General features: G+C 35.4%; 1 protein-coding gene across 6 annotated transcripts; it reads left to right on the top strand.

Annotated features, from left to right (window-relative positions):
• The first annotated feature begins 7,285 nt into the window (after window positions 1–7,285).
• Window positions 7,286–9,369, top strand: LOC120195434 (bifunctional nuclease 2-like). 6 transcript variants are annotated; one of them, XM_039197460.1, is made up of 9 exons: window positions 7,286–7,663; window positions 7,752–7,946; window positions 8,037–8,089; window positions 8,188–8,244; window positions 8,373–8,438; window positions 8,529–8,600; window positions 8,803–8,975; window positions 9,057–9,148; window positions 9,295–9,369. In XM_039197460.1, exons 1-9 carry the CDS (start codon window positions 7,399–7,401, stop codon window positions 9,345–9,347), a joined length of 1,026 nt encoding a protein of 341 aa, XP_039053391.1. In that variant the 5' UTR covers window positions 7,286–7,398; the 3' UTR covers window positions 9,348–9,369. The 6 variants fall into 6 exon arrangements, with proteins under 6 accessions (XP_039053391.1, XP_039053392.1, XP_039053393.1 ...); XM_039197461.1 differs by having other exon boundaries at window positions 7,287–7,663; window positions 8,866–8,975; XM_039197462.1 differs by lacking the exons at window positions 9,057–9,148; window positions 9,295–9,369 and adding an exon at window positions 8,976–9,048 and having other exon boundaries at window positions 7,287–7,663; window positions 8,803–8,877.
• The last annotated feature ends 417 nt before the right edge of the window (window positions 9,370–9,786 follow it).

The raw sequence follows: 9,786 nt of genomic DNA, 5'->3' as shown, positions 1-9,786 counted from the left end.
GGTACAATTATACCGGTTTTATGAGAGAATAAGTCTAAATAATGTGTCGACACTAATATAGTTTGTGTCGATATTTTTTTACAGAATGAATTAAAAACAAGGTGCATCAATAAAGTGTCGATCCATATATAAAAGTGTCGATCCCAAAATCATCGAACCCAAAAGAATAATGTAATATGTAATTTTTCAATCTAACCGGTACAATTATACCGGTTTTATGAGAGAATAAGTCTAAATAATGTGTCGACACTAATATAGTTTGTGTCGATACTAATTTAAATATCAAGTGTTTTCCACCGTTTATATAGTACTCTTAATCGAGAAACCCTAAACATAAATGCAAGCAGGCAGATCTTCCTCTCCTCTTTCTTCCTTCTACCGTTATCATAAGTGACGATCAGATATTCAGGTAAATTTATCGATTTTATGGGTTTGATTGATTTCTATATTGTAGTTTTTATCCTGAATGTGTTTGTGTTCCATTGTAATAGGGGTAGCATCCAACCAAAATGGCTCCAAAACGTCAGCGTCAGAAGCGAGGTCTTTCTCAAAGCTCTTCTCAACCCAGTTCTTCTCAACCACCTCCTTCTGTAACAAACGATTCTTCTGAGGAAATCAGGTCCTTCGAAACTCTGAACTTTAGATCCGACATGGAGAAACAAAGATGGCAGACGAGTTTTAAGTAAGGAAGATTCGTCCCGAACGTGTCATTGACCTGGGTTTCTTGTTTGATGATAAATATGCATTTAGTTTAAATCCACATTTACATCTTGGGGTTGGCTTGAATTCCTTGGTGTAGAACCAAGATATTATCCCAACCTAGTTAGAGTCTTCTACAACAATGCTTCCTTACAGCACGAGCCTAATAAGACTAATATAATAGGAATTAATACACATGTCATGGGGAAGGATATATATATATCTCCAGAAACTATTGCGGAGGGTTTAGGTGTAGCGAATACAGGGGATTCAGATGAAAATGGTGTAGATTGGTCTACAATTAAACGGGTTACTAGAAATAGCCCAATTCACCTCGATGTAGAGTCGAGAGTGTTTCACAAAATGCTCACATGGTATATCCGGCCTAGTGGGGGAAAACATTCAACGCTTCGAGACAGCGATTATTGGTGGATAGCAAAGTATAAATCCAAAACGGCTCCAAACTTGATTACACAATGGACCCCGTTGGCCATGAAGAAGAGCAACCAAGTGGAGACGCAATGATGGAAGAAGCAACAGTTGCAGGGGATGTCACAATTAAGACCGTGATGGAATACATGGTCAATTTTCGGGAGCATATTGATTCCCTTGTGAGTGGAATGCGATCCGATATTTCATCATTGCAACGTGAAGTCTCCATGTTGCGTAACGAATTACGTCAACGACATCAAACGAGTTAGGTAATTCATTATCTATGTTTCTTAACATTTACACGTTCTGAACTTTATTTTATTTTCTTTTAACAGATGTGGACAACCAATCGGTCGCAGAAGATGAAGCTGACAATGAAGATGACAATGATGATGATGATGACGATGAAGCTGGCGATGAAGATGATGACGATGATGATGATGATGATGAAGATGATGATCCAAACAAGTATATCGTGTCTGCAACGCCGCCTTCAAGAAACTTTTAATTTTTGATCTCAATGGTGTCCTTGCCTACATCCCAAGACTGCCGGCAGGTTTTAATTCTATTCTTTGTATCCTTATTTAACATATAAGCGTAGAACTTTAATCTCATTTTCTTCATGTTGTAGATGTTGTCCTCAGAGAGGATTATTTGAATTATGCAATTTTGTGTCGACAATTTTGTTGTTGCCCTTTGGTCTTCAAAGATGAGGTTAGAACATGTTTGAGGCAATTGAATTACTGTAGTCAAAATCGTTAATATACATTTGAATGTTAACATTCAAACTTGATTACAATCTCAGGCATAACGTCGACCGTGTACTTGAGAAACTACCTGTATTTTTCCGAGCATTTTCTATTCGTGTGGGTAAGATGAATGTCATTACAGTTTGCTGACTTTTCCTTGTCTATGATTCCTACATATTTATGTTCGACTGTTTGTGAACAGGATCAAAAAATGCAAAACATACGATTCTGTTACCTATTGTAAAGATCTCAATGATGTTTGGAACGCGTGTCCAGATTTTAACGAGCTAAATACACTTTTGGTCGATGATTCAGCGGAAAAAATGATTTATAATCCGGTAGGTTGCATTTATGCAATATGTTTCTGATCAGTTGAACAGGTGTTCAGACATTGATTATTTAACAACTTATGTGTTATATAGAAATACAATTACTATGTCCACGTACCTTTGACGCTGCTTCCCATTCGACGACAAAGCTCTAGGTATGACACAAATTTATTCATGCTTATGCGAATTTAATTTATTTTTAGTAAATTGCACCTCATTAGTTTGATAATTGAAATTATTTATGTATGTCCTCAGAAAAAGGCGGAAACATACGAGAGTATTTGGAAAATTTGTTGAAGGCCTCTAATGTTCCGGACTTCGTTAGAACAACCCTTTTTCATCGGATTAATTTTGTTTGTCGGTACATTATTTGAACATTCTTGTGTATTTAAATTTTGGTGTGATTATTGTATGATATTTTCATTAATTATTCCATTTGCTTCTATGTGTACATATACATTTGAGTGTCTATACTTTTTTAATATATTGTAAAGTATCTATCCTTTTTATAAAAGTGTCTATTTTTTCACTGTGGAAAACATTAATTTAAGGTTATCTTTGAGTGAGTTTTAAGATATTAATTTAGTAATTATAGGCGTCTAATGATTAATTTTTTACGTTACGGTATATATTATTGTTAAATTAAAAATTCTTAATATTATTTTATAAATATCAACACAATCAACTAATTTTTTGTGCAAATGAAATTATTAAATTAATATTGTAGGTGGAAAACATGAAACATACTTAAAAAATATTGAAACATAAATTACATATCTTTAAAAAAAGTCGATCCTTTTTATAAAAGTATGGACACTTTTACAAAAGTGTCGACATTTTACACATCGGAACCCATAATTATAATGTAATAGATAATTTTGTAATATAACCGGTATAAATATACCGGTCTTATGCGCGATAGGTCTACAACCTATATCGACACTTTTTAATATTGTGTCGGTACTTTATATCCATATTGGAAGAAAAATGTGTCGATACGATTTAAAAAGTGTCGACATTTTACACATCGGAACCCATAATTATAATGTAAGATAATTTTGTAATATAACCGGTATAAATATACCGGTTTTATGCGCGAATAGGTCTACAACCTATCGACACTTTTTAATATTGTGTCGGTACTTTATATCCTATTGGAAGAAAAATGTGTCGATACGATTTAAAAAAGTGTCGACATTTTACACATCGGAACCCATAATTATAATGTAATAGATAATTTTGTAATATACCGGTATAAATACCGGTTTATGCGCGAATAGGTCTACAACCTATATCGACACTTTTTAATATTGTGTCGGTACTTTATGTCCATATTGGAAGAAAAATGTGTCGATACGATTTAAAAAAGTGTCGACATTTTACACATCGGAACCCATAATTATAATGTAATAGATAATTTGTAATATAACCGGTATAAATATACCGGTTTTATGAGCGAATAGGTCTACAACCTATATCGACACTTTATAATATTGTGTCGGTACTTTATGTCCATACCATTTAAAAAAGTGTCGGTAATTTGAAGTAACGCGGTTTTTCTTCCTTCATTCAAATATTATATGTACATACAATAGGAGTGATGTTGATACTTACGATATATTATATGGAGATCGTTGTCATTCCATTCCGTCTTCGAAAAAATCAGTTGATGTAGGCTGTGTGCTTGTACTCAAACTAAGCTTGACTTGAGGACATGTTAGTTTGTTATGCCCCTCACCGTTGCAGTACCCACATCGCCTAATTTGCTTCTCGACCTTGTTCTTCGGCACTTCTTTTCGCTTGCGTTGTTTTCGTTGAGGGTCACGAACATTGTTTACTACAATGCTCTGGTTGACTGAATGATTCAAACCAAACGAGTTTTCTAATTCTTCTATTAGTTTTTCATCTCATCTTGCGGTTTTGAAAGACTCGTCTGTCTTTGATGCAATGTAGCATAACCTGCTTGACGTTGAACGTAGAGCAGCGAACCTTGCCATTTGCATCACTTCTGGAGACACATTCAAATCAACATAGCTGGGTGCAGAAGCCTTCGCATCATTAGTCCACTACTTTGAATCAAAGTCCCGGGCAAATATGTGTAGTCCAATTGCTTCAAAATGTGAAGTTGATGGCGACACGGAAGTCCAACGGTCTCGAATTTTTGCAGGAGCAAATTAGAGTTTTCGTACGAGAATCAAAACTAATTTCAAATTTCCTATTTTTTTCTGCGTACTTTGACAAAATATAATGTTGACATTCATCTGATAAGGACTTAATCTCTGCCTCAATCCGGTACAATGTCTCCCGTGTAAGTTCATCTTGGAACACACGAAAAGATTCGCGGGTAAAAATCGCAGCGGCATGGCTTTCAAGGTCGACCAGTTTTGTGATCTGGAAGGGCTTCGTATGGGAACTTAAGTAATCCGCTTTCAACTCGTTCATACGCATTCTACTAATTCCATCTTCAATTGCACGAACACATCTAAATATGTCTTCTTGTGTTTCAGTGCAATAGCTAGTGAAGCATTCATAGACTCGCACCTTTGTGTTGAGCGAATATTGGCAAAGAAATGACCGGTTAGATATGCTTGTGCCCATAAGTGTCGTGTATTTCCCTTCTCAATCACCCATGGATGCTTTTGGACGTTGAATTCTGAAACAATCGAACGCCATTGAATATCAAATTCCTTGGTTGTCCACCAGGAAGCCATGCATTTTGAGAATGCTGCTGTAAACTTTGGGTCACCAATGTTAGCTTGTGCATTGCGAGAAAGATGCCAAGAACATAATCTGTGCTTAGCATAAGGGATAACAGATTTGATAGCCTCTGCATTGCCCTATCCCCATCGGTTACAACAAATAGGTGATTTATTCATCATGGCTTCTAAAAAATTCTGTAGCACCCACTCGAAAGATTGAGACGTTTCGTCAGCGATTATGGCAGTGGCAAACACAATTGTGTTATGGTGATGATTGACACCAACAATAGGCATAATTGGTCGACCATACAAATTATCTTTGTACGTTGTGTCGAACGCAATTACATCACCGAAGCATGTGTAATCCGATCTCGATGTAGAATCCGACCAAATAAGATTATACAATGCCCCCGATTCGTCTACCGAGTATGTCATAAAAAACCCGGGATCATCATGTTCTTATAATCAAAGTAGGCAATAAGCGCATTCACATCCCCATCGACGATTTCCTTTGCTTTACCTCTTTGAAGTGCATTGTAGAGGTCTTTATGTGTAAATCCAACATTATGATAGCCCCCTGCCTGCTGCGTTAAATAGTTCATTACTTGGTGCCAACACCGACCTCTTCAATGTTGTTGCCTCATCGATATCAGCCTTACTTACAGCTCGATTAGAACGCATAAATGGTGTCATAGCAGATGTGCACAATGCATGATTATGTTTCTGATCAGACTTACTTATAACCCACTGATCGTTTGTATTTGTTGCTGTAACTACGACTCTAGCCTTACATCCTGTTCTTGTGACTGGCGTATGAGCACGTTGACGATCAACAGTATTGACTTTTGATACTCGAAACCCTTCTTTGGAACAACAAAATTCTTGTGTCTTCACATTCCCTTCCACGTCAAGCCGTGTTGTTCCCTTACGTGCACTAAACCCATTCCGTGCGAATCCCTTGTAAAAGTGCCAAGCTTGATCACGTGAACAGAAGAGCTGACCAACCAATCTGTCAGATTCATCAACATTATGTACTTCATGGCATTCCTCGGTTGGCTTAACATTGTCTACATCAGTATTATCCATGGCAAAAATTTTGTTGTGCAAGTTCAGTGCTCCAGGAGTTGATGGATATGTAAACGAAGGTTCATTTTGAACATGTTTCTGTAGTTAAAGGGTGGGTACAACATTAAATTCGCAGTACATATTTAGGTATGTACTAACTACAAGTATTATCATTTAAATTCGCAGTACACTGTTAAAAAAATTGAAACATAAATTACATAAGTTTAAAAAAAGTATCGATCCTTTTTATAAAAAGTATGGACACTTTCAATATATAGGTAAACATATGATGTAATAGGTAGCCCTTATATAATGTAATAGGTAATGGTTATATTGTAAGTGTCATCCTTTTTATAAGTGTCCATACTTTTTTCACTGTGGAAAACATTAATTTAAGGTTATCTTTTGAGTGAGTTTTAAGATATTAATTTAGTAATTATAGGCGTCTAATGATTTATTTTTACGTTACGGTATATTATTATTAAATTAAAATTCTAAATAATATTTATAAATATAAAAACATCAAATAATTTTTTGTGCAAATGAAATTATTAAATCAATATTGTAGGTGGAAAACATGAAACATACTTAAAAAATATTGAAACATAAATTACATATCTTTAAAAAAAGTATCGATCCTTTTTATAAAAAGTATGGACACTTTCAATATAATAGGTAAACATATGATGTAATAGGTAGCCCTTATATAATGTAATAGGTAATGGTTATATTGTAAAGTGTCTATCCTTTTTATAAAGTGTCCATACTTTTTTCACTGTGGAAAACATTAATTTAAGGTTATCTTTTGAGTGAGTTTTAAGATATTAATTTAGTAATTATAGGCGTCTAATGATTTATTTTTTACGTTACGGTATATTATTATTAAATTTAAAATTCTAAATAATATTTTATAAAATATCAAAACAATCAAATAATTTTTTGTGCAAATGAAATTATTAATCAATATTGTAGGTGGAAAACATGAAACACTGTTAAAGTATCGATCCTTTTTATAAAAAGTATGGACACTTTCAATATATAATAGTAATAGTAAATTTGCAATGCTATCGGTATAAATATACTGGTTTACTTATAAAATAGGTAAATATAGCGCTACCTATTACATTATATAAGCGCTACCTAGTATGTTATTGTACTTTATAATATTTCCGGTTAAATAATATAACATAACCGGTCTAAATTTTAACCGGTCACTTGTTTAACCGGTCACGCCGTATATTAACCGTTTTTTAGGCGCCGCACCTCAGAACGACCCCTTTTCTTTGCCATTTCCAAATAAAGTCTGTTTCACCCACTTTTCTTTGTCATTTCCAACTAACTTTATTGTCCCTGTCATTGGTTACTTGTTCTTCCAGATAAAACCTCCCAATCTCAAACAGTTCTCCTTCATCTCTCTCGGAGACGATGCTCGGTGCCCAGTTTTGCTCCCGTACTTTCTCCACTTTCTGGGTTTTCTCAGATTCACAAAATGCTTATCACCCAACACCCTCCTTCTCTTTTCCTCCGCTTCGCTCCTCTTCAATCCGTTTACATTTCACGGCGAATCGCAGCCCTTTGCCGAAACGGGTCCTCATTTCTTGCCACTCGATCCATGGTAGCTTCGGGTCCCAATTTAGAAACGAGGACGACCCAGATCATCAGTTTCTTGAAGCTTCTATTCTCGTTTCAGGTCTGACTTAAAAAAGAAACTTTTTTCCTTGAATTGGGTGGAGAAAATTTGGGAATATGTTTAATTTTGGAGTTATGTGATGGAACAGAAACTGTTTCGCACTACCGGATGTTAAGGGAAGGATTTAAAGAAGAAATAAAATGGCAGTCGTCTAGGAGACGGCATCCCATGTCAAGGCCTAAAATTGCTTCAATTGGGCAATCCTTTCTTAGTCGATTTCCCAGTCCAACTATTTTTCTTAAGATTTCTTGTGATGGAGATTTCTTGCTACCCATTAGTGTAGGTAAGATGAAAATCAACAATTCTACCATGTAATTACATTGCTATCGTTCGTTGGATCTGTTGTTTCTTCGTGATTAATCTGCTCTTGTAGGTGAATTCTCTGTTGAAAAACTAATAGCTTCCTTTTTGGGAGATGAGAATGGGGTAATTTGTTAATCTGTTGTTGTTTTAAACATTTGATCTTATTTATAAGTTGAACTTATGTCTTTTGTATCCATATGACTGTGGTCTATCTTTTGCAGGATTGTCCAGATCAGTTCAATCTTGTTAAACATGTTGTGGAGAGGCTTGAATATAAAGTATGGAGTTGGTTTACTTTCTGTGATCTGGATTGATATTCTCGGTTGCACTAACTTTAACCTAGGAAAATTGTGCATGATGCAGTGTAATATCTCTTTACATTGATTTGTACATGTTTTTGTTCCAGGTTAAGATGGTGAGAATTACAGAAAGAGTTGTCAATACTTATTTTGCGAAGTTATATTTTACCAAGGTAATTAAAACTTGAAAGATCGTTTTAGTTCGTTTATTTCCTTAGGATTATAAAGGCACCTGTCTCGATTGTCGGTTATTTTGCTTACAGCCAGGGGAAAATGATGCGATAAGTGTGGATGCACGACCCTCAGATGCCATCAATGTGGCTAATAGATGCAAGGTATGTCCTGGGGAATTGCTCAGTTTCTAGTCTTACTACTACCCAGACTTGTTTTCTCTTGCTGTGTTTGAGATATACCGGTATAAATATCGACTTCAAATTTCAATAGAGACTAACTGGTTTGATTTGAGTAGGTTGGTCTAATGTTTCCAGTTTTGCAATCTCTCTCTCATTTCAATGTCAAATGGCTCCTATTTTCAAGGTTGTGTATTCACTTCAACCGATTGCTTCTCTAAAGCTTCTAATTGGTGGTCTCTGTATGCAGGCTCCTATCTATGTAAGTAAACGGATTCTTTTGGAGGATGCTATTAGAATTGGCTATGGGATGGGCAGAGTGTGTGATAGAAAGTCTACTTACGATGTATTGCTCGACAGGTACGTTGTATATGCCTGCTTTTGGGGTTTTCTCAAAAATTGGTTGTTTTCCTTTAACTCTACACAGGGTTGTATATCCAGTGCTGCAGGTGGCCCGGATTTGCTAACGGAGGAGTTGAATCTGGTGAGGAATATAGATTTAGCTGTCGAAGAAGAAAGGTACAATGATGCAGGTAATAAACATAGAATATAATCTTGTAACTAAGATAAAGATTTCAGAATATACGAAATGAATTACCACTCTCAATACTATTTCTTTCCTTTGTTATCTAACATTGAAGATCTTAGAGTTTCACACTATAAAATGAATTTCTTGCAGCATTGTTAAGAGACAAACTAATGAAGCTACGTCACTCAAGTGATGATCAGTGACATGTTTGTAAGCGATAATTCGTTCAGAGTTTCGTTGGCAGGTTATTATAGTTTAGAGCACAGGAACTTGTTATGCTAAAGTAGCCAGCAGAGAGAGCCATTAACCTGTTAACCTAGAATTTCAGTGTTTAAGATAAGCATGAGTGAAATTCCTGGAATGAATGCGTAAATGTATGTTACTGGATTCAAATGTGATCTTGGACACGGGCATGTGCTCTTCCATTTTAAGTTTTTAATGTGTTTAGAAGATGTGTAGAATATTGAAAGGGAGCAACATAGGCAATGTACAGAAATAACATAGACATGTTGGCAATATTAGGTTAAGTTTGTATTAACTTGGACAGTGATGTGAAAGCTATATATTCAAAGAGTAGAATTAAATATGTAAAGATTTGAGTGACGCAAGACACAGCTTGCTTGCATCTTCTCTACCATGATT

Source organism: Hibiscus syriacus, unplaced genomic scaffold (genome assembly GCF_006381635.1).
Source record: "Hibiscus syriacus cultivar Baekdansim isolate YM2019G1 unplaced genomic scaffold, ASM638163v2 tig00117012_pilon, whole genome shotgun sequence".
NCBI classification, from domain to species: domain Eukaryota; kingdom Viridiplantae; phylum Streptophyta; class Magnoliopsida; order Malvales; family Malvaceae; genus Hibiscus; species Hibiscus syriacus.
The sequence above is the reverse complement of the archived record's forward strand: the minus strand, read 5'-3'. Positions and strand labels throughout refer to the sequence as shown.

Coding starts and splice junctions, on each gene's coding strand:
- LOC120195434 (XM_039197460.1), top strand. CDS start 7,399: ATGCTCGGTGCCCAGTTTTGCTCCCGTACTTTCTCCACTTTCTGGGTT. Junction 7,947..8,036: donor CTTGCTACCCATTAGTGTAG/GTAAGATGAAAA, acceptor CTGCTCTTGTAG/GTGAATTCTCTGTTGAAAAA. Junction 8,245..8,372: donor TGGAGAGGCTTGAATATAAA/GTATGGAGTTGG, acceptor TTTTTGTTCCAG/GTTAAGATGGTGAGAATTAC.